The 25,004-nt window shown below is 43.1% G+C and overlaps 1 protein-coding gene across 1 annotated transcript in view; it reads left to right on the top strand.

The window, feature by feature from the left end:
- Positions 1–304: 304 nt before the first annotated feature.
- LOC130930697 (formin-1-like) overlaps positions 305–25,004 on the top strand; it is a 187,155-nt gene continuing 162,455 nt past the window's right edge. The window contains exons 1-2 of the mRNA XM_057858746.1: positions 305–528; positions 7,048–8,494. Coding sequence (XP_057714729.1) covers positions 7,138–8,494 — 1,357 coding nt within the window. The 5' untranslated portion in view covers positions 305–528; positions 7,048–7,137. The remainder of the gene's footprint in view (positions 529–7,047; positions 8,495–25,004) is intronic.

Below are 25,004 nucleotides of genomic sequence, written 5' to 3'. Positions count from 1 at the left end.
ATCAACAAAACAAAACATGTTTTAAGGTGCAGTAGCCCTGTGCTGGATTTCGACTTTTTTTTTTTTTTTGCACCCCCCGGTAAGACTAATGCCCACCCACACCTGGCATCCTGGTAACACCACTGCTTGTCTGTGTTTTTCGCCATTTATCTTTAATCAATAAATCTTTCAGAACAACCCTGCGGGCCGGAATGGGGCCCCCTGGTGGGCCGATTCCGGCCCGCAAGCCGTAGATTTGACACCAATGCTTTAGTACACCGAAAGCTCCCACCACTTACATTTGCGGAATCCATCATCATCATCATCATCATCAGCTCGCCACCTTGGCTCACCTGCGAACTATAGCGGCACAGACTCCAAATACATGTGAAATTGAGCCAATCGCGTCATCATTGGGCAGTGCGGCGTTCTTCCATTGGACCCGAGAAATGTCAATCATGGCAGATGAGCTCAGTCCGTGAAACCGCGGCGAGCCTGGCTCCCTGCAACACACAGCTCACCAAAATATCCATCCTGCAAGTGAATAGGGTAAGCAAATATCTTATTGTGTTTGAACGGGATGTCCTGGTATAACCTTTTGCGGATGCATTTGCATACTGCGCACTTTCCAATTTGCAACCCGCAAACTGAAGCAGATGAGAATCTGTTCGGACATCTAACAGTATTTCGAAATCGATATACCGCAATATATTTTTTTCTTTTAGCAGTTTTGAGAGCAACGCCGCATATGATGGTCGAATGATGCTAACATTGTTATGGAAACACATGTGATTCTCTTTAATGCAAGGTGACGTCAACCCCAAGGGATTTTTTTCCCCATATAGCGGCATTTTACAAGTGTTAAAAGTTGTCTCTTTCTGGTTTAAAAAAAAAATGGAAGAACGTGCAAGACTTGGCTAAAATGGAAGTAAACACGATCAAAATGATGGAGTGTCATGAAACATTTAACTGTACGTGCTATCTTGTTAATATTTCAGTGTGGCGCTAACGTGTCAAAGGAAACTGATAGAAAGCAGGGCTTTATGATTTCACCCATTTTTGCAAAGAGGCTTGATTTAAGCTCAATAAAATAAAGATTTAGCTACGCTGACTACAAGTCAACATTTTTGAAATGGCTGTTTATAACTGTCTTTTCATGTTACAGACATACTTTTAGTCATATGGTTGTGTGTTGTCCTCCAGAGGTGGGTAACAATGCGTTACATTTATATTTACTTGAGTCACATTTTGAGAAAAATCTACTTTTCCTAAGAATAGTTTTACCACGCCATAATTTTGAATTTTGTTGAGTAGATTTGTGAAGAAGAAACGGTACTCTTTCTCAGAGGTGGGTAGTTACGCATTACATTCACTCCATTACATTTACTTGAGACAAATGTACTTCTAAGAGTAGTTTTACTAAGCCACACTTTTTACTACATTTTTTAATTCTATATATAGTGGTATAAAAAAGTATCTAAACCTTTTGGAATTTCTTACATTTCTACATAAAATCCACTTCAAATGTGATCTGATCTTCGTCAAAATCACACAGATGTAAAAACAGTTTCTGCTTGAACTAAAACCACCCAAACACTTATTAGGTTTTCATATTTTAATGAGGTTGGCATGCAAACAATGACAGAAGGTGGAAAATAAGTCAGTGAACCCTCTGCCTTAGTAGACTTAAAGAGCAATTGAAACCAATTTTTACCAAACAATTTAAGTCAGGTGTGAGACCATTCACTAATGAGCGGTTTAAAGCGAAACTGACCACTATAAAACACACACCTGGTAAGAAATGTCTTGATGAGAAGCATTGTCTGATGTGCATCACGGCTCAGTAAAAAGAGCTGTCCGAAGACCTGCGATCAAGGATTGTTGATTTGTATAAAACTGGGAAAGGATACAAAACCATCTCTAAAAGTCTGGATGTTCATCAACCGACAGTCAGACGAGTTATCTACAAATGGAGAGAGTTTGGCAATGTTTCTTCTCTTCGAAGAAGTGGGTGTCCACCAAAGATGACGCCAAGAGTTCAGCAGAGAATACCCACAGAGTTAAAAAAAAAATAACTGTCTGTGAAAGACTAACAGAAATCACTGGCACAGTCCAATATCTCTGTGCACCCATCAACTCTTGTATATGTAAAACTGTGGCCAAGAACGGTGTTCATGGGAGTACTCAACGAAGGAAGCCAGTGCTGTCTAAAAAAAAATGTTGCTCGTTTAATGTTCGCAAAAATGCACTTGAACACTCTACAGAAGTTTTGGCAAAATATTTTGTGGACTGATGAAACCAAAGTTGAATTGTTTGGGAGTAACACACAACGTCATGTGTGGAGAAAAAATGGAACAGCTCACCAACATCAACACCCCATCCCCGCCGTGAAGCATAGTGAAGGGAGCATCATGATTTGGGGCTATGGGGTTTTGCTTCCTCAGGGCCTGGACAACTTGCAATCATTAATGGAAGAATGAATTCAAAAGTTTATCGGGATGTTTTGCGAAAAACCCTGAGGCCGTCTGTCAGACAGTTAAAGCAAAAAGAGGAAGGATGCTGCAACAAGACAATGATCCAAAACACAGAAGTAAATCAACTTCAGAAGGGTTTCAGAAGAACAAAATACACGTTCTGGAGTGGCCAAGTCAAAGTCCACTGAGATGCTGTGGTATGACCTAAAGACGTCGATTCATGCCAGACATCCCAGGAATCTGACGGAACTACAGCAGTTTTGTAGAGAAGAATGGGCAAAGATTAGTCCTGATCGATGTGCCAGACTGATCTGCAGCTACAGGAAGCGTCTGGTTGAAGTTATTGCTGCCAAAGGGAGGGGCACAAAATATTAAATGTGATGGTTCACTCACTTATTTTTCCCACAGCTGTCATTGTTTGCATACTATCCTCATTAAAATATGAAAACCTGTAAATATTTGGGTGGTTATACTTAAAGGAGACACTGTTTTTTCATCTGTGTGAGTTTGACAAAGATCAGATCACATTTGGTGGTGATTTCATGCAGAAATGTGAGAAATTCCAAAAGGTTCAGATACTTTTTCATACCACTGTATTAGATTACTGTAATTTTCGGAGTATAAACGGCTACTTTTTGCCCTCATTTTTAATCCTGCAGCTTTTCGTCCAGAGTGGCTGATTTGTTGATTTATTTGGTATAATAGGCAACACTTTATTTGATAGCGGTGTCATAAGACTGCCATAAGACCGTCATAAATATGACATGACACTATCATGGGCATTAACGAATGCTTACGACGGTTGTCATTTAGTGTCATACGGCTATTATGTCACTAACTCCATTTGTGTCCAGCTGGGATCTTTTACATCCATTCAAAAGTGTTACCAAATACCATAACTAGCAATTAATGAAACAACTAGAACAGTAACTGAAGAAATAATTAGGACAGATCATGAATTTTGATTTTAATTTACATCTGTAGCGCGTCAATGCATGCTCGGAGGACAATGTTGGAGGACAACAGTGTTAACGGCAGGTGGCAGCAGAGGTTGACTGTCTCCGCCAAGGGAGCAGCCAATTGGTTCAAAGCTTCACGGAGGTTCATTTGGTCTTATGGCAGTTTTATGATGCCGCTGTCAAATAAAGTGTTACCGGCTAATATCTTTTGGTGTAAATATCCTAATATACAGTGAGGACAGCTGTGGCTTATAGTCCAGTGCTCCTTATCTATGAACAAATGCCGTTTTCGTGTCAAATTTGGTGGGTGGCGGCTCATTGTCAGGTGCGCCTTATCATCCAAATTTTTTTTTGCCAGTGACGCCAACAGGGGCTCTACTAGCTTCACCAATGAGACGTCGCAAAAATAATAACAGTCCATTTTACCAGTCAGACTCAAGCTTGCCGATCATGCTAGCCTGTTCAATTACATGACGTCTTTAAAGCACCGTAAAAAAAAAAAAAAAAAAAAAATTGACATAGTGTGCTACCGTCAACATGACTCGAAAGCGTGGATTTTGACCTCTCTCACTGCTTTTATTTGGCACCGATTGACCACAAAAACGGAGATATGGTCTTTTTAATTTCATAATTGGAATTATAATTTCCCAACTAGAGGGCACGCTTGCTCTTTGGACGAATGACACTTCATTTATTTAGATTTTTTTTCTGTCGCCGGAATTCACAGATGTTATTTTATATTTCTTTGGCCTATTGTGGTTATATAATAGGTTATAGTAGAGTATAATAATAACAGTACATATAGATAACTGTGTGCTGAGAAAAAAATACCACTGTTAAAAAAAAAAAGAAGAAAATCAGACAGCGTAAGCAGTTACTCACAATGTTACTCATTAATTGAGTACCATTATTTTGAAGTAACGCTACTCTTACTTAAGTCAAATCTTTGGCTACTCTACCCACCTCGGCTCTTACTCCGCTACGAGAGTCCTTACATTTTTCGTCTTTGTAAATCTATTATATTTACATAATAGATTTGACTTGATTTTTGTCAGCAAAATGGCTTTACCAGTTTCACCAATGAGACATGGCAACAATAATCCATTACTCTGTTCACAAATGAGTCGTTACATTTTTTGCTCTTTATTCTACATAGTAGAGTTGTCTATTTTTTGAGATGGTGCTAAAAGTGGCCAATAAGATATGGCAACAATAATGACAGACTCCATGGAACCAATCAGCCGTAGTAATACATTCACATGACCACACACAAGCTTGTAGTTGGAAGTCCTATGATTACACAAGCCTGTTCAATCACATGGTGTCTTTATAAAAATGAAACTATTTGACATAGAAGAGTCAACATGACTCGAAAGTGCATATTTTCTCCCAATGTGGCATTGATAAATCACTGAAAATTGGAGACATGATTGTTTTCATTTCATGGTAGGAAAGTGTTTTCGCATCGAGAGGGCGCCCATACTCTTTGGATGGGTGATGTTTGTTTTCTAGTTTCAATTTGATGATTTTTGGCCTAAAATGGTTATGTACTAGGTCAGGGGTTGGAAAACTATTCCACAAAGGGCCACAAAAGAGGACACTTTTTCACCAACCTGGTGTCTTAAAACTGCAATTAGTTGATTGCAGTCACATGCTGCTTTTTTTTTTTAGAAGAAATTTCATTGGTTAAACTGTCTGTGCTCGATTGGTAGGAACAAAGTCCAGAACCCACTGAGGCTCTTGAGGACCTGTTTGCCTACCCCTGAACTAGGCTGTAGTACAGTATAATAATAACGGTTGATATAGATGACCATGTGCTGAGAAGAAAAAATATCACTTTTTAAAAAACATCAGGGATGTTAAGCAGTTACTCACAATGTTACTCATGGCTTGAGTATTCTTTTCACTGAATCAGTGTTTTTGGCAGCCCTTTTAATTTTCATTTTAGTCTTAGTCTTTTGGACGATAATATTTATCAGTCATAGTAATGTTTTAGTCATTTCAAAATGTGTTTGTCTTCGTCTAGTTTTAGTCGACAAATATTCATACAAGTTTAGTGTCTAATTTTAGTTGATGAAAACTCAACAGTTTTTTATTTTTCAATTAAAAATACCCACCTAGATGCCACAAACTGTATGTAGAAAAAGTTGCCCAAGAGTTTAAGACGATGCTTAACATTACCATTAGCCCAATGTTAACGTGAACATAGCGTAGTGTACCACCCGAATGCTATGCTAACGCTACGAGTTACATTTAGTGTGTAATGATCACTCAGCGTAGGCCTTTCAAGGCACAAGCAAAATTGCATATTCTTTCTGGCAAAGATAAGAAAACAAATCTAACCGTGTGCGCGACTGGAGAGCAGCAGCACGGCACATGAGTGACACAACCAGACACTGCTACGATGCAGGTTAACTACACATAATGTCACACATTGTGAACATATGACAGAAACTATTACGCATTTTCGTCTCGTTGTCATCTCGTCAGACGAAAACTGGCATTACTCTCATTGTTTTAGTCCCCCAAAACACATTTTTAGCTCATTATTGTCTCGTCATTGTCATGAAAAATTTTTTTGTTGACGAAATATTTTCGTTACAGTCATCGTTGACGAAAACAACACTGCAGTGAACACTTTTTTTTTTCTTGTCCTTGATTTTTTTTTTTATGACTACTTTTACTTGAGTAATATTATTTTGAAGTAACACTACTCTTACTTGGTGAAATTTTTGGCTACTACGGAGGTTATTAACCTTGCTAAAGGTACCGAACCTCATGAGTTTCACATGTGCATTCACCAAACACTTCGGAATTAGATAACAAATCAATTTTTCTTCAAAATACTGTATACCTAATCTATAAAGCTAATAACTAAGTGAATTCTTCATATTTTGTCAAATTTTGAAATTCTGTTTTAAAATAGGTCAAAATTCCACGCAGACCTCATCTCATTAGATAGAGGGCTAGCAGTTGAAAGAAATGGAATACAGCCTGTAAATTGAAGGCAACTAGTCCAAAACCTGGTCTAAAACCCCACTTTGCCTCAAATTAGTGTACAAAAATAGAGCCGAACCCCTTAAACTTACTCACCAAACCCCTGGGGTTCCATCGAACCCAGGTTAACAACCTCTGGTCTAACAGCATCATTATGGGCTCTAGGCAGGGGTGATTAAGGGGTGTGCTGGGGGTGCGACCGGGCCCAGGCCTCTAAGGGGTCATTTTTGCAGTTTGTGGATGTAAAAAGGCCGTCGTTGATGCGCAGAGCTTTAATATAATGTTTTAAGTTTTCAAATAACTCTGCTAGAAACCCTCCCCCCTCCGCTTGGACGATTGTCTGGAGGGGCCTGCAAAAATATTTCCACTTACACCCCACACAGACACACATCGGAAGATCGTCTTGAGGGGTCCGCAAATAATTGTCCACTAGCACCCCAGGAGACGATCCACTCGGGGGGGTCCTATTTATGCCCATCGCACCTGGGCTCTGTTGACATTTGCTCCACTATTGGCCCTAGGATAAGCAATCCAATTGAAATTCATACAGCACTTGTCTTGAAATGGCTGTTTAAACTGTTTTACCATGTCATGTTCATGTATTTAGTCAAATATATGGTTGTGTATTATCTTAACAGCATCAGGATGGGGCCTAAGGTGAGCAGTCCGATCCATCTACAGGCACACCACTTCCTGGGAGATCTTTGGTGATCAACGCGTCATCCGCCATGGAGGGCAGACATACTTTTTTGATTCTGTATGTGCCCATTCGTGAGCTCAGTCACATCAGTCTATATTTCCCCAAGAGGCCCGCCCGGAGCTTCAAGTACAAGAGCCGCACCCCCCTTTCAGCTCGAACCGGTAATGACCATGACTGTGGAAAGAAGGATCTGGCTGCGTCCAAACAAAGAGAGCAGTCTTCCAACTCTACCGGCTCCCAGCGGGCAACGAAAGCTGCTGTCGCAGAGCTCGGCTCGCTGGCAGCGGAACACCGCCAGTTGCTGGCAGATCTCTTATCCCTGTGCAGGGATTGCGCCAACAAAGTCAAGATGGGTAACCAAGATGGGAAAATGCGGGATTACAAGGAGGTTGACCCAAAATGTGATGTTTTCTGCAGCGGCAACTTAAGAAGTTCTCCAGAGCGTACAGCAACAAAGAGTAGAAAGATGAAAGGGGGAAAACGGTTGGATCTGTTGAAGACGGATCCTGCTAACAATGTAACTGTATTCTCCCGAATGGAGGGGATTCCATCTACGTCGTCGTCCAACCGTGTTTCTCGGACTCCTTTCATCGGTGAAGTCGCTAATCCTATCCTGCCCTTTGAAGAACCTTTCCAGATCAGCCGAGAGGGATGGGACTTCATGTACGAAGACCAGACTTTGGATTCGGATGTGGATTTCTGCAACGACTTCTCCGAGTATGACAGCGAGCAGGGTTTTGAGTCTGCCTCCTGCAGCCTGACAGAAGGCCTGACCCGAAGAGAAAGTGGGAGTAACCTTCGGCCTGTAAAGAAGCTTCATCATGGTGAAGCCAACCAGAAGGATAAGTGTGTGCGCATGGTGGCTAAATTGCAGGATTTGGAGGGGGACACTCAACCTCGTTTGAGCCCGGATGGTTCTTCGGATTCTTACCCAGGAACCAGCACCTACGGCAAAGATTACGGAGATTCGAGAGTATCGAGCAGAGACAATCGTCGAGTTTCAGTCAATGGAAAAAAGATGCTTGCAGAGGGCCTTCAGTTGCCTCTCTCCCATACCTGTGAACTGAAAGCTCACACCAAGAGCCCCTCTTCAGCTTCCCTGGCTTGCGTTTTCAACACGTCCTTCCCTCCCTCCAACAGTCTCCAGAGCATGTCGCCGGGCCCGTCCCCAAGCTCCAAACTCAACCATCGTATTGTGCCGTTCCCGGATAAAGATGTAAACCGCGATCGAAACGGCTCCGGCAACGCAGATGAGGGCAAAGTCTTTGGGGAGGTCACTGACAAGAACGGCAATAGGCGAACTGTCACGCATCTCGATCTGAATCTGAGCCGGCGGCCCAGCAACTCTGGGAAGTGGAATTCTTCCAGCAACTCCACAACAACTGGTGAGTTGTTTGTAAGATATTAAGTCATTGGTTGTGACGATGATAGGCATCCCATCCATTTTGACTGGAAGGGGTGTCAGCCCCCAGTCAAATTGGGTGGAACGTCAATCGCTGTCAAAGGCAGTGAAACATGATCACTCCATGCCAATTGAAATTGATTTGATGTCTTTTAACTGTCAATGCCAGTGAAATATATACAGGTAGTCCCTGGGTTTGGAGAACTCTACTTACAATATGTGTGTGTGACATTTGTGAGATATGATGATACAGTAGTATGAAAAAGTATCTGAACCTTTTGGAATTTCTCACATTTCTGCATAAAATCACCATCAAATGTGATCTGATCTTTGTCAAAATCACATAAATGAAAAAAACTGTCTGCTTTAACTAAATCCACCCAAACATTTATAGGTTTTCATATTTTAATGAGGATAGTTTGCAAACAATGACAGAACTTTGAAAATAAGTGAACTATCACATTTAATATTTTGCGGCCCCCCTTTTGGCAGCAATATCTTCAACCAGACGCTTCCTGTAGCTGCAGATCAGACTGGCACATCGATCAGGACTAATCTTGGCCCATTCACTTCTACAAAACTGTTGTAGTTCAGTCAGATTCCAGGGATGTCTGGCACGAATCGCTGTCTTTAGGTCATGCCACAGCATCTTAATGGTCTCTGACGAAAGCAGAAGTCTTCACCAAAACATGTTAGGTAATTAAATCACCTAGTATTGTCTGGGATAAAATAAAAAATTCGATTAATTCAATGGGGTTCAAGTCTGGACTTTGACTTGGCCACTCCAGAACAGAATTTTCTTCTTCTGAAACCATTCTGAAGTTGATTTCTTCTGAAACCATTCTGAAGTTGATTTACTTCTGTATTTTGGATCATTGTCTTGTTGCAGCATCCATCCTCTTTTTAGCTTCAACTGTCTGATAAATTGGCCTCAGGTTTTTCTGCAAAGCATGCCGATAAACTTTTGAATTCATTCTTTCATTAACTCATTCACTCCCAGCCATTTTCACCGATGCAACCCCCTTCACTCCCGGCCGTTTTACTGGATTTTGACTGATTTTGCAAGGCCCACAGAAAATTCTGTTGTATTGCTATATAAACATTAGACTCTCTTCTTTCAGCAGGAAAAAAAAGTTAGTTCATATCTTTTTCCATTCTTTAGAAATCAGCATTAGAATTTTAGAACATTAGCAATTTTCCAATTTCTGATGAAAAAACAGAGAAAAAAACATTTCAAACATAACTTTGAGTTTAACACAGCTATTTTTTGCTTTAGCTACATCCCAAACATCTGAATAATGTTTTCCTTTTACAAAATAACATAAACAACAAGACAAATAGAGCTTTTGATAGCAGTACCAATTTATTTACACATAACTAATTGAGAGATGACGCTGTTGTGGCATCGACAGCCGGGGTAAACTTTTCCCTCATTGTCGCCTCTCTCTGCTCGGCGGGCAGCACGGACTCAACGGCATCGTCCGCTGCACTGGTGGTCCCGGTCGTTCTGCTTGGTCGTCCGCCGCCTGGCATCCTGGACGTCCATTCGGTCGTCTTCCTCCGGCGCCCCAGCCGTGCAGCTTGGCCGTTCGTTGCCGTTGAATCGGGTTGCGGGTCTTATCAAATGTGCTACTGCCCTCCAGTGGCCAGTTTTATTGCTTTAAAATGGATTTTCAGCGTTGTGCTTTGGAACTAAGTTGAATCAGAATCCAGAGATGTCTCTTGTGAAAAAAACGTAAAAGAGGTACAAATACGTCTTTGGGACACTGAAACAAATAAAAATAGAACGTATTTATACATTTTTGGGAGCAAATGAGTTAATGATTGCAAGTTGTCCAGGCCCTTAGGTAGCAAAACAGTCCAAATCATGATGCTCCCTCCAGTGTTGGCTGAGGTGTTGATGTTGGTGAGCTATTCCATGACTCCTCCACACATTACATTGTGTGTTACTCCCAAACAATTCAACTTTGGTTTCATCAGTCCACAAAATATTCTGCCAAAATTTCTGTGGAGTGTCCAAGTGCCTTTTTGGGAACATTAAGCGAGCAACAATGTTTTTTTTGTTTGTTTTTTTAAGACAGCAGTGGCTTCCTCCTTCGAGTCCTCCCATGAACACCTTTCTTGGCCATAGTTTTACATATAGTTGATGTGTGCACATATACTGTGTATTGGACTGTGCCAGTGATTTCTGTAAGTCTTTAGCAGACACTCTAGGGTTCTTTTTTACCTCTCTGAGTATTCTGTGCTGAACTCTTGGCGTCATCTTTGGTGGACGGCCACTCCTTGGGAGAGAGACAACAGTGCCAAACTCTAACCATTTGTAGACAACTTCTCTGACTGTCGATTGATGAAGATCCAGACTTTCAGAGATTGTTTTGTATCCTTTCCCAGCTTTATACAAATAAAAAATCATTGAGCGCAGGTATTCAGACAGATCTTTTGACCGAGCCATGATGCACATCAGACAATGCGTCGCATCAAGACATTTTTTACCAGGTGTGTTTTACAGTGGGCAGGTCAGCTTTAAACCACTCATAAGTGATTGGGCACACACGTGACTCAGATTGTTTGGTAAAAATTGGTTTCAATTGCTCTTTAAGTCTCCTTAGGCTTATTTTTTCCCCCTTCTTTCATTGTTTGCATGCTATCTTCATGAAAATATGAAAACCTATAAATGTTTGGGTGGTTTTAGACGAAGCAGATACTGTTTTTACATCTATGTGATTTTGACGTATTACACGTATGTACTAAGGATAGCACAAAAGTGATGGGAAATTGCGACGAATATTTCAGTATTTATTAACTGCCACTGACAGTGCCAGACATCCAATCCATTTGAAGTGGGAGGGGATCTTCATTTGCTGCCAACCTCCCAGTTAAAATGGATCGGACATCTACACTATATAAACTCATTGACAGTGATGGAGCACCACCTTGCTAGTTCAAATGGACTGGGCGTCTACTGGTGATAATCTCATTTAAATTCACAACAGAAGGATGACTGAACGTCACATAATTGGATGTCTCTCATTGTCAACAGAAGTGAAAGAGTTAATTATTAGTTTCCTTGTTTGGGCAATGATGTGTGACATCCATTACAAATTAAAAGCTACCCAGCAGAGTTGTACAAAAAACGAGCGGGTTCTGATTTGAAAGACGATCCATTTTTTAAAACTCTCTAAGCACTCTGGCCAAGTGGGAGATTAGCGTCTCTGATCAAAGCCTCCTAACTTGATGCAAACTTCAGTGGTTCTCATGAGCGCTGTGTTAGCTGAAGCGTTGCAAATTTCTTACTTGAGGCTTCCAGTCCAGTGGGTTTAAGAAAACGGATGAGAATGTTTCCTTTGCTTCCCACTTCAATGCATTCATCAAATCAATGAATGGATGTGCCAGAATTTTCTCCAGTTAAATGTGCAGAAGACAGAGGTGATCATTTTTGGGCCAAAAAAGGAAAGGTCAAAAATAAGCAGGCAACTTAGCTCAATGTCACTTACAGCTACAAATCAAGTCAGTAACCTTGGCGTAATTATTGACTCAGACCTAAAATTTGATAGCCATTTAAAGTCCGTCACTAAATCCGCTTATTACCACCTAAAAAATATAACCAGAATTAAGGGGCTTCTGACTCAACAAGACATGGAAAAACTTATGCATGCATTCATTTTCAGCAGATTGGACTATTGCAACGGTATATTTACAGGTCTTGATAAAAAATCAGTCAGGAAGTTGCAGCTGGTACAGAATGCTGCAGCCAGAGTCCTCACAAATACAAGGAAGCTGGACCACATTACACCAGTTCTGAAATCGCTACACTGGTAAGTCAAAGGATAGACTATAAAATACTACTGCTCGTCTACAAAACACTTAATGGCCTTGGACCAAAATACATGCTTGACTTGTTAGAGTCCTATGAGACATCTAGACCCCTAAGGTCGTCTGGAACCGGTCTTCTGCATGTTCCAAGAACAAGAACCAAGCAGGGTGAGGCAGCATTTAGTTATTATGCTCCTCACCTCTGAACAAGTTACCCGAACGTCTGAAGTATGCTCAAACTGTTAGCTCTTTAAAATCAGGGCTAAAAACGCTTTTGTTTAGCACTGCATATCTATAACTGTCTATATATTTCAATCTACCTGCTTTCTATTCCTCTTGTTTTTATCTCCATTGCTGATTTCAATTATTATTAGTAGTAGTAGTTTTTATTTTATTTATTTATTTTTATTCTGTGATTAAATGCGATCTTTTGTCTTCGTTTCTACGTTGTGTTGATTTAAATGTGATTTTTATGATCTTCATGTGATGTAAAGCACTTTGAATTGCCTTGTGTTGAATTGTGCTATATAAATAAATTTGCCTTGCCTTGCCTTGCCTTGCAAAGCTGAGCAGATCCAACCTTAGCATGTTTAGGATCTCCTTTTGGTAGTTGTTGAGAAAAAAAATCATACTATGGAAGCTGTGAGTTGTAGTTGAGGATATCCTCTTTTATTTACCCCCCACTTGCCAAACTGGGCAAGTGGTCACTCTCATTCAATAGGAATTGACCGCAAAATGCCCCAAATCAACGGAAAGTGGCCTGATATCAACAGGAAGTGACCCCGAAAATGCCTCAAAATCCACATGAAGTGACCCGTTATACCAAACATAACAGCAAATTTCTCCAGCAATGGCATTTTCCAGTTCAGATTATTGCCTTGAATATTTATTACCTGACGTATAGCAAGCAAAATTGTAATCAGATTAGCCCGCCCGTTCCAGCAATGTCATAAAAAAAAAAACGAACAGTGCAAGAGCTCCTTCTTTTTGCAAGCTGTCACTCAACATAATGGCTGATGTCCTGCAACATTGTTTGGCCACTGAGAACAAGGAGCAGCTCCTTTCAGCTAATGAAGTGGAGTCCGTATGTCTCATGCTCTTATCTCCCGAGAACACCAGCAGAATTTGGAATACAGTGATCCCTCGTTTTTCGCGGTTAATGGGGACCAGAACCTGACGCGACAAGTGAAAAAACGCAAAGTAGCCCCCCCACCGTTTTTGTGTGTGTTCAATGTATTTAATCACATTTAGCATTTGAAAGAGATACATATTAGACATGTTTTTTCACTTTTTCCCCTGAAAGTATAATTAAAAAAATAAACTTTTATGTATATTTTAATAAAAGGCTTTTAAGTACTTCAAATATAATAATTATAAGTTTAAAACTAGGGCTGTCAAACGATTAAAATTTTTAATCGAGTTAATCACAGCTTAAAAATTAATTATTCGCAATTAATCACAATTCAAACCATCTATAAAATATGCCATATGTTTCTATAAATTATTGTTGGAATGGAAAGATAAGACACAAGACGGATGTATACATTCAACATACTGTACATAAGTACTGTATTTGTTTATTATAACAATAAATCAGCAAGATGGCAGTAACATTAACATTCTGTTAAAGCGATCCATGGATAGAAAGACTTAAAAGTTCCTAAAAGTTCTTCAAAGATAAATGTTAATACAAGTAAAAGAAATTTTATATTAAAACCCCTCTTAATGTTTTCGTTTTAATAGAATTTGTAAAATTTTCTATCAAAAAATAAACTAGTAGCTCGCCATTGATGATGTCAATAATTACACAATCCTCAGGTGCTGAAACCCATAAAATCAGTCGCACCCAAGCGCCAGCAGAGGGCGACAAAACACCAAAAAAACACAAGTAACAAGTGGACATGACACTGTGCTGTCATTTTAATCTGTTTGAGTGGGGCATGTGCGTTAATTGCGTCAAATATTTTAACGTGATTATTTTTGAAAAATTAATTACCGCCCGTTAACGCAGTCATTTTGACAGCCCTATTTAAAACATGTTACTGTCCCACCGCATCATTTTAAATCAGGAATAAAGTTTGAAAATGCTTGTCATTATTAAATGCTGTAATGAGTGAGTCCACTCAAATCCGCTCCATCTCCTCACTTACACTCAATGAGTTGCCACAGCAACTGCTTAACAAGTTAAACGATGATTGATGCATGCGGCGCTTTGATGCTGAGGCTTCCAGGGATCTGTGGCAATATCAAAAAGAAGACGTCTATCAATCATTGTTAACTTTAAAGTGCCTGTGACACCATAAAAAATAGCATTATTATTGGAATTAAAATCATAATTTGAGACGTTTCAATTATATAAAACAGTTTGGCAAAGTGCAAATGACGAGAAATGAGTCTTTTAACCTGCCGTTTAGCTCCTCTTGTTATTATAGTGCTCTGGCGCCTCCATCTGGGTGATGACGTTGGCGGAGTAGCGATTTCAATGGATTTATAATTCAGCCCAATGGAGGAGGAAGCGTTTTGCAGCGAGTCTGGTTCAAGTGTGGATCTTTCAAGTCATATTGTCGATCCAGAGGAAGCCTGTGGGATAGAGCCATATATGTTTGAGTCGTATTTGGAGGAGGAGGAATATTCAAAACAACAACAAACACAAGGCTGATGACTAGAGCATACTGTAAAATTTCATCTATTTTTTTGTCTTTACTCCAATATTTTTATGGGCAAAGCATTGATATAATTTGATATAAATTGTGTCAATGACTCATTTATTTCCTTTAAACCAGGGGTCCCCAACCTTTTTTGCACCACGGACTGGTGTTATTTGGGTCTTTTTTTCACGGACCGGTGTTCTGACAAATTTTGCAACCCATCAAAAATTGCAACGATGCGGTTCTGCGCATGTGTGTAACGTTAAACACAGCCGCAAAATGCGCAAATGCAGCGATTCCAAAGTAAACACTACAAACTTTCTTGAAAGAAAGGAATATTAACTTACGTTTGATCATGGAAGGACTTGTAGAAAAGTTCTCCTCCGATTCATCCTGCCATGTAAGCTTCACACAACAGCTGCACACCGCGCTCACCATTAAAGACTTCGCCTTGTCGTTAAACATTAATTTAGAAGCCCGCTTCACAAAGATACGATGTTGGAAATTGTAGCATGGTTTTCAACGCTCTTGTCGCGATGTCAGGATATTCCAGAATGACTTTAATCCAGAACCTCGGTAGAGTTGTTGTCTCAACTGTACGTTTAATAAGGTCGCCATCATTTGCAATGTCTCTGTTTATTCACAAACGGGTCACGAATCCACTCCTTCGAAGTTCGTGGGTCTTCGAGTTTGTAGGCTCGTCAGGTGCCCTTTTCGCCGTAAAAATATTTCCAAAGACGTCTGTTTTCCTGTTATCTTCGCTCATCTGGGGATAATTATTTCCGGGAACAAAGGTGCTGCGCCGCGGCCTAGTAATACGCTATTATCGAGGACAAGCGCACATAGATATATTATATACACAAACAAGATGTAATGCTAGCAGTCCAATCAATGGACTTCTACGACAACATTGTAATCTATCCCGTAGTATTATATCTAGAGGAGACAGCGATACTGGTGTGTTAAGCAGGGGCAAAGGGTTAATTTGGCCAGAATGCGGTCGTTATTAAATTATTATTTCTGTGCGGCTCGGTCGCAAATGCGCCACGGACCGGTACCGGTCCGCGGCCCGGCAGATGGGGACCCCTGCTTTAAACAAACTAAACAACAAAATCACATAAGGAGGAGGCAGACTGTATGTGTTATGTTGGCTGGAGGATGTGACCCAAAAGCTCAGCAGTGAGAAGTCGGTTAACAGAAGCAGCCCGAGGGCGTATTTATTGAACACAAAAAGAGGAAAAACCGGTGAGAAGCTGTGGCTCTGTAGATTTTCTGGCAGTGCTGGAAAGGCTGGGATGGCTTGGAGTTGCTGTGAAGAAAAAGCGTTTCAATGAGTCAAAGTTTTGTGGATTTAGCGGCCTGTACTTTACCATGTGAGGTTAGGTGAAGCTCTGGCGTTGAATGACGTGCAGACCGGTCTTTTATAGTGGCAGGCTGTTGATTGTGAAGTGGAGGCAGGTGTGGAAATTTAATGACAGGTGTGCACAGCAGAGTCAGTGAGGAGTGGGAGGAGGTGAAGGTGAGTGAGCCGTAACAGTACCCCCTCCCCGAGGGGCGCCCCCAGGCGGCCGTCCAGGGGCATCAGGATTGGCCTTGTAGAAGTCCCGAAGGAGAGAGGGACACATGATGAGCTGCTTTGAGATCCAGCAACGTTCCTCCGGGCCGTAACCTTCCCAGTCTGCCAGGTATTGAAAACCCCGACCGCGGCGCCGGACCTTTAGCAGACGCCGGACCTTCCATTGGGGATGTCCGTCAACTAACTGTGGCGGCGGCGGAGCTGGGGCAGAGGGCATCAGAGGGCTCGCAGAGACAGGCTTGATCTTCGAGACATGGAAAACTGGATGCACATGTTTCATGGAGGCAGGAAGCTTGAGACGAACAGCTGCGGGGCCAGAACGCTGTCAATCGAGAAAGGGCCAACATACCGCGGAGCCAGCTTCTTGGATGAGACTTGGAGCGGCAGGTCGGCAGAGGAGAGGTAGACCCGTTGACCAGGCTGATACACCGGGGCAGGAGTACGGCGACGGTTGGCCCCACGGCAGGAGCGCACGTTGGTACGCAGCAAGGCAGAGCGAACCTCCTTCCACACCCGCTGGCAACGGCGCAGATGGGCCTGGACAGAGGGGACTGAGGCTTCGGTCTCCTGGACGGAAAACAAGGGAGGTTGGTATCCCAGGGAGGCCTCGAACGGGGACCTGCCGGTGGCGGAGCAGGACAGGGCATTTAGTGAATATTCCACCCAAGGCAAATCCTTGCTCCAGGAGGTCGGGTGGAGAGCAGACACGCAACGGAGGGCATACTCTAGGCTCTGGTTGGTCCGTTCAGCCTGTCCGTTGGTCTGAGGGTGATACCCAGAAGAAAGGCTAACAGTGGCCCCAATACCTTTACAGAAGGCACGCCAGACCTGAGATGTAAATTGGGGCCCCCGGTCCGAAACGATGTCACAGGGCAACCCATGGAGCCGGAAAACATGCTGGGTTAGGAGTTCGGCCGTCTCAGCAGAGGTAGGGAGTTTAGGCAACGCCACCAGATGCACCGCCTTGGAAAACCGGTCCACCACCGTGAGAACGACAGTATTCCCCTGGGAAGATGGAAAACCAGACACAAAGTCAACGGCAATGTGAGACCAAGGGCGATTGGGCACTGGAAGAGGACATAGAAGCCCAGCTGGTGGCCGATGAGATGCCTTGGCCCTGCAGCAAGTGTCACACGCAGCCACGAACTCCCGGATGTCCGCCCTCATCGTCGGCCACCAAAATCGCCGGCTAAGGAAGGAGAGGGTACGTTGGTACCCGGGATGGCAAGCAAACTGGCTGGTATGGCCCCATAGAAGCACCTGGGAACGCATAGAGTCAGGTACAAAGAGACGGTTGGGGGGACCGTTGCCGGGCCCGGGCTCAGCCTGTTGGGCCCGCTCAACCTGGGCTTCAATGTCCAGGGTCACTACTCCTATAACCCGAGAAGTTGGAACGATGGGCACAGGTTCAGCAGAGGACTCCTCGGGAGCATGGAGACGTGACAATGCATCAGCCTTGGTGTTGCTGGAACCAGGTCGGTAAGTAAGGGTGTAATTGAAACTGTCCAGGAAATGTGCCCACCGTGCCTGGCGGGAGCTAAGGCGTTTGGCGGCCTGGATGAAAGTCAGGTTCTTATGATCCGACCAGACAACAATGGGCTCCACGCTGCCCTCTAGCCAGTGGCGCCACTCTTCAAAGGCAGCTACAACAGCAAGCAGCTCCCTATTCCCGATATCATAATTCACCTCCGCCGGCTGCAAACGGCGGGAGAAGAAGGCACAGGGGTGCAGCTTCTGGTCCTCCACAGAACGCTGGGACAAGACGGCCCCTATACCCACATCTGAAGCATCCACCTCGACTATGAACGGCCTGGAAGGGTCAGGATGGAGAAGGACGGGGGCGGTCGTGAAATGTTCCTTCAGGACAGAAAAGGCGGCATCGGCTGCTGGTGACCAGATATAGGGGCGTAGAGTGGAGGTGAGACCAGTGAGGGGAGCGGCTAAGCGGCTGTAGTTCCGAATGAAACGGCGATAAAAGTTAGCAAAGCCTAGGAACCCCTGGAGCTGTTTGCGGGTTGTTGGTCGGGGCCAATTGAGGATCGCTCGTATCTTGCGGGGGTCAGGACGGATGCAGCCACCCTCCACAATGTGCCCAAGGAATTCCACGGAGGGAGCGTGAAAAACGCATTTTTCAGCCTTGATAAAAAGCCTGTTCTCTAAAAGGCGCTGGATGACCATGCGGACGTGTTGCACATGCTCCTCAAGACTCCGCGAGAACACCAGGATGTCGTCCAGGTACAGGACCACAAATACGTCCAACATGTCCCTGAGTACGTCATTCATAAGTGCCTGGAAGACAGCAGGGGCATTGGTGAGGCCAAAGGGCATAACCAGGTATTCATAGTGCCCATGGGGAGTCTTAAAGGCTGTCTTCCATTCATCACCCTTCCGGATGCGGACAAGGTGGTATGCATTCCGAAGGTCCAACTTGGTAAACACGGTAGCACCGACGAGAGGTTAGAAATTTGAGCTCATGAGGGGAAGTGGATACTTGTTCTTGATAGTGATGTTGTTGAGCTGTCTGTAATCGATGCATGGCCTCAGATCCCCGCCCTTTTTCTTGACGAAGAAGAAACCGGCCGCCACCGGTGATGTTGACGGGCGTATGAGACCTTCAGCCAGGCACCCATTAATGTAACTGTCCATAGCTGCTTTCTCAGGTGGAGACAGGTTGTACAGGCGACTGGAGGGAAGTTCAGCACCAGGACGGAGTTCGATGGCACAGTCGTAGGGTCGGTGCGGAGGAAGGGTGCAAGCGCGCTCCCTACTGAAGGCCTCACCTAGGTCATGGTATTCAGAAGGAACCTTGGTGAGGTCAGGTGGAGCAGGGCTGGGTCGTTCGGCCAAGGAAGGTGCCTGAGCGGACCGAAGGCAACGGGCATGGCAAGAAATACTCCAGCTCAGAATGCGGCCAGAACGCCAACAGACATGCGGTGTGTGGAGTTCCAACCAAGGCCTGCCCAGGATGAAAGGCGCATCAGGTGAGGCAATAACGTAGGGGCGGATTCTCTCCACGTGATTACCTGAGACAGTGAGCGTGAGAGTCTCACACCGATGAGTAATGGGACTCATGGGACGACCATCCAAGGCGAACGCTGAGAGAGGCTCCTCCAGGGGGGTGATAGGGAGTCCAACCTCTAGGGCATAAGAACGGTCAATAAAAGTCTCATCTGCACCTGAATCGATCAGCGCTGGGATGGAGAGTGTTCGCTCTTGCCAGGCGAGGGTGACGAGAAACCTGGCTCTACTTGAGTGGGGGTTAGACAAGCGGCTCACACGGAACCCCCGACCGAGTGAGCCTTGTCTTTTGGGGTTCGAACCGAGGGAGCCCTGGAAGACAGGCTTGGACATGTGTCAACCGAGTGCGTCGAGCTAGCACAGTACATGCAGAGTCCCTGTAGTCTCCGGTGTTCACGTTCCGCTGGAGTCAAACGGGCCCTTCCCAACTGCATGGGCTCCTCCTCACTAATAGGCTGTGAGGCAGCAGGGAAGAGATGAGTAGACTGGTTCTGACTCACTGGTGGTGACGGACGTAGCTTGTTTGCAGCACGACACTGGTGGGCCCTCTCTCGTTTACGCTCACGGTGACGCTCGTCAAGGGATATGGAGAGGGTGATGAGCTGGGTCAAGGAGGTAGGCCTTTCTCTACCCACCAAGGCGTCCTTTATGGACTCCGCCAGGCCTCTTCGGAACGCGCTGAATAAAGCGGGCTCATTCCATCGGCAGCGTGCAGCGAGGATACGGAATTCTGTGGCGTACTCTGCTACTGAGAGAGAACCCTGCTCAAGGGTAGAAAGAGCAGAATCAGCATCCTGCCCAGGGGCCTCATGATCAAAAACCATCCTGAATTCCTTGATAAATGCAGCGTAATCCTGCATATACGGTGCAGAGCCCTCTCGACTAGCCATAACCCAACGACGGGCTTGCCCTGTGGTCAGGTTAGCAATGTAGGCTATGCGAGCAGCGGCAGTGGAATACATGCTTGGTTGTAGCTCGAACACATACTCACACTGCATCAGGAACTCGCGGCAGAGTGTGAAAGAGCCATCATACAGGGCCGGGGCAACGAGGTGGGGCTCACGGGCAGAGGGTGCGTCAGGCGGAGGAACCGTGGCTGGTTGTCCCGAAGGGGGAGAAATCTGGGCGCTGAGAGCAGCAACACGGTCGGTGAGAGTCTGAACCAAAAGGGTGAGTTGGCTAACCTGGGCCTGTTGTTCGGATGCCTGCGCCTGCTGAAGACCTGACACCGCACGGACCTCCTCCCTCAATCCAGAAAAAAGAGCAGCTGCCTCAGATAGCTGGTGAGAATGTTGCGCCAGCAGCCTGTCCTGGGTCCGATGCGGGTCGGGGGTCGTGGGTCTTCCTGACTGCAACATGCTGGCTGGGTCTTTTTGGCCAGAGCTTACTGTTATGTTGGCTGGAGGATGTGACCCAAAAGCTCAGCAGTGAGAAGTCGGTTAACAGAAGCAGCCCGAGGGCGTATTTATTGAACACAAAAAGAGGAAAAACCGGTGAGAAGCTGTGGCTCTGTAGATTTTCTGGCAGTGCTGGAAAGGCTGGGATGGCTTGGAGTTGCTGTGAAGAAAAAGCGTTTCAATGAGTCAAAGTTTTGTGGATTTAGCGGCCTGTACTTTACCATGTGAGGTTAGGTGAAGCTCTGGCGTTGAATGACGTGCAGACCGGTCTTTTATAGTGGCAGGCTGTTGATTGTGAAGTGGAGGCAGGTGTGGAAATTTAATGACAGGTGTGCACAGCAGAGTCAGTGAGGAGTGGGAGGAGGTGAAGGTGAGTGAGCCGTAACAGTATGAAATGAATCCGTTTTGTTTATCAAACAGTTGTTCATAAATGCATTTCAAAGCATGCTCTCTTATTTGGCAATTTACAGTTTGAATGGGAGTTTGTGTTGAAAGGAGACTCTTAGCTGTTATATGAATGGGTTTATGTGTGTGGTTTATTTATAAAAAGAAATGAGATAACTTTACAAACTAACAATAACAAAAAAAACCCCAATACAAACGGACACTAAAGACACTGATTAGTGATTAGCATAATCGCTAACTAGCTTAGCACGCCGTGCTAAGTAGTAGCATCTCATCAATAAAGAACACAAACAAAACAATTGGCTTAATTTACTCACCTCTGATGGAGGCACACTGGAGCTAAAAACACAAACGATAATTTAACACTTGGTAATTTTATTGATTCAGCAACCCAAACTGAGTGTAGCAGTGAACTCTCTCTTTCTTGCTTTAATCACTGGTGCGCGCGTGCAGCCTCACATTACACACAAACGGGACTGCTCATAGCTGCCAGCAAAAATCGATTATCAAATTCGTTGGCAACTAATTTATTAATCATTTTTAATAGATTAGTTGTTTCAGCCTTAAAGAGAACCCTCGGACTTAAAGACTTGTAGGCTCTAAAATGCCACCATTGTTCTTTTACTAAAATAAGTTATTAGAAAAACAAATATTGTTGCCATTGATTTAAAAATCTCTAATATTTAGTACATGTTTTGACCTACGGGGGGGCGCCATGTTTTACGTGCGCAATGCACACTGAGAGATGACACGTTTGGGCTGGACTGAGAGAATAGCTGTGCTAGCTAGCAAGCGAAGTTGGTATGACGACTGGCATGATTTTGTCAAATTTTGCTGCTGGTCAGATTGTTTTGTTACAGAGCTGTGGAATGAGTTCCCAACGTCGTACCTGCATCCAATTCCAGTTGATCAGCATTGTCTTTAAACCGATCCTAGGCGGCTTGCCGAGATATTGACGTGCTTCCGTATGACAGTTTGTATATCCCTTCGTTGCTAATTGCATCATTGCCTTTTTTTTTTTGTTTGTTTAGCTGCCTCTCACGGCGGCAATTTTTTTTTTTTTTTAATTGATCCCGACCTACTGTTGTGGACCCTTTTTGTGTCTCCTTTTTCACGACCGTTTTTGTGTGTTCAACAAACCCTTTTACGCAATCCCTATGTTATTGTTGTCTGATTGCTGTCTGAATTGAGCCGCGTTTTCTAATTCTGTGGTCAAGCCATCTGCGTTTTCTTTTCAGTTGCGTTTCCCTTTGAGGTTTTACCGCACAGAGAAAGGAAAATCATGAGTCTAACGTCACGCAGAATTACAGTCCTGTTGTCTACGTGCTCGTCTGTCGCATGGGAAATGCGAGTTCGAATCCCACCGGAGACTTTCATTTAATTGCTTTTGCTGCTCGTTTTGTGAAATATCGACAGTGCTGTCTTGCTCATCACTTTTACGTTCGGGTTCAAATTGGAAGGGCAGAACCGACAACATTTTTATGCAGCTAACGAGTGGAAGTACGTCACTGCCTCCCAGTGACGTCACCGCCCAGAGTGCATTGCGTCGTCAACAACAATGGCGACCTACTAGTTAAACAAATTTTTCAAAATTGAAATAAACGAAAACATTGAGGGGTTTGAATATGAAATTATTATAACTCATATTAACATTTATCTTTTAAGAACTTTTCTGTCCGTCTTTCCCTTTAACCGTATATATTCACAAGTCTAGTGCAGCAGTGAACCAAATTGTCTATCCCCAAGTTAGTGGCCTGTCAATCCCAATAAAAGCACTCCTTAATATTCCTCCATTCATTTGCCACCATAATTGTATTACAAATGAATCACGACATATCAGAGCTTTAGGCTGTATTGGGCTTTTCTGCTCTGCTTCGCAGACGAATACAGCACTTTTCTCTGAGGTTGTGGAAAGAAAGCAATCAGTCCGTTTTTCACAGCAAATGTGCGGTGAAACAAGCTCGATGGTTTATAATAAGCACTGTATTTTTCATGATTTGTACAAAAGTTGCTGATCCTCCATCCTGATTAAGAGCATTTGAAGCTGCCACGTGCTCTCAACATGCCATATGGCTACTTGCGTGACTTTGCCTGATTATGTTATGGATTTCATTGGACAAAACGGGGCAGCATTTGCAAAGCTGTATCAGCGTTTTCAATGATTTTACTTAGTGTTTGGTGGCATATCATTCTCAGTGTTTTATAGTAATAGGTACCACTTGAAATTGCAGCAGTACAAAACATATGGTTAAATATAAAGTTACCCAAAGTGATAATTTAAATGCGTCATTATTCTTTTTACTGATCAAATGACACACGTGTACTGATTAACTTATACACACTGTTACAGTCAATGTAAAAATTGAAGGCTGGTATTATCAGTGATGCGTATTAGGGCAGGAGTGTCAAATCCATTTTGGTTCGCGGGCCACATTTATGGCAATTACAGTGCTGGCCAAAAGTATTAGAGTATAACAGTGTTACTGACGGCATTATTTTTTTTTCAGTAGAGAGTAATCTAATTAATTACTTTTCCCATCTTTGCAAATACCCGCTACTTTTTGAGCAGAATTCTAGCTTTGTATAGGCTAATGTTCCTATTGTTGAAAGTACAAAGGTGTGTAATAAACAACTACCACATTTATATTTAGCATTTTGTTTTCTTACTGTACCGAAAATGAACCGAACCGTGACCTCAAAACCGAGGTACGTACCGAACCGAGATTTTTGTGTACCATTACACCCCTAATCGTGATACTTTGTATCCCAAAAGGTTATCGATATGCTCCTGTCAAGAATCGAGATATCGTTTTAAAAAGGTGTCAATATTAAAAAATAAACAGGAAGTGACCCATAAAATACCCAAAAATCAATAGGAAGTAGGGGTGTAATGGTATACGAAAATCTCTGTTCGGTACGTACCTCGAGTTTGAGGTCACGGTTCGGTTCATTTTCGGTACAGTAAGAAAACAAAATGCAAAATATAAATGTGCTAGTTGTTTATTACACACTTTTGTGCTTTCAACATTAAGAACATTAGCCTATACAAAGCTAGAATTCTGCTCAAAAATAGAAAATACAATATTCTGAAATGTAGATATTTTGAAAAACAAAATAAAAATAAATAACTTTGGCTAAGACTTTTTCTTTAAAAAAATATCTGATGTGCAAAATTGAACAGTTGCAGCACTGAACAGTTTCAAGTTTCTCATATTAACTTTATGACCACAGCCTCGAAAAGTAAGGGTTATTAGGGCTGTCAAACGATTAAAATTTTTAATTGAGTTAACCACAGCTTAAAAATTAATTAATCGTAATTAATCGCAATTCAAACCATCTCTAAAATATGCCATATTTTTCTGTAAATAATTTTTGGAATGGAAAGATAAGACACAAGACGGATATATACATTCAACATACTGTCCATAAGTACTGTATTTGTTGATTATAACAATCAATCCACAAGATGGCATTAACATTAACATTCTTTCTGTTGAAGACATTTTCTTTTTCTCTGCAAAAACAAACACAGAACAGAGCCTTAGAACAGTAACAAAAACAGTATTATTTATAATGTGTGCAAAGTGTGTGTAGTGTACACATAAATGTGTCCCTCTTCCCTACTCATTCTCTAGC

Source organism: Corythoichthys intestinalis, chromosome 15, assembly GCF_030265065.1.
Source record: "Corythoichthys intestinalis isolate RoL2023-P3 chromosome 15, ASM3026506v1, whole genome shotgun sequence".
Lineage (NCBI taxonomy): Eukaryota > Metazoa > Chordata > Actinopteri > Syngnathiformes > Syngnathidae > Corythoichthys > Corythoichthys intestinalis.
This window is presented reverse-complemented; position numbering and strand designations above follow the sequence as displayed.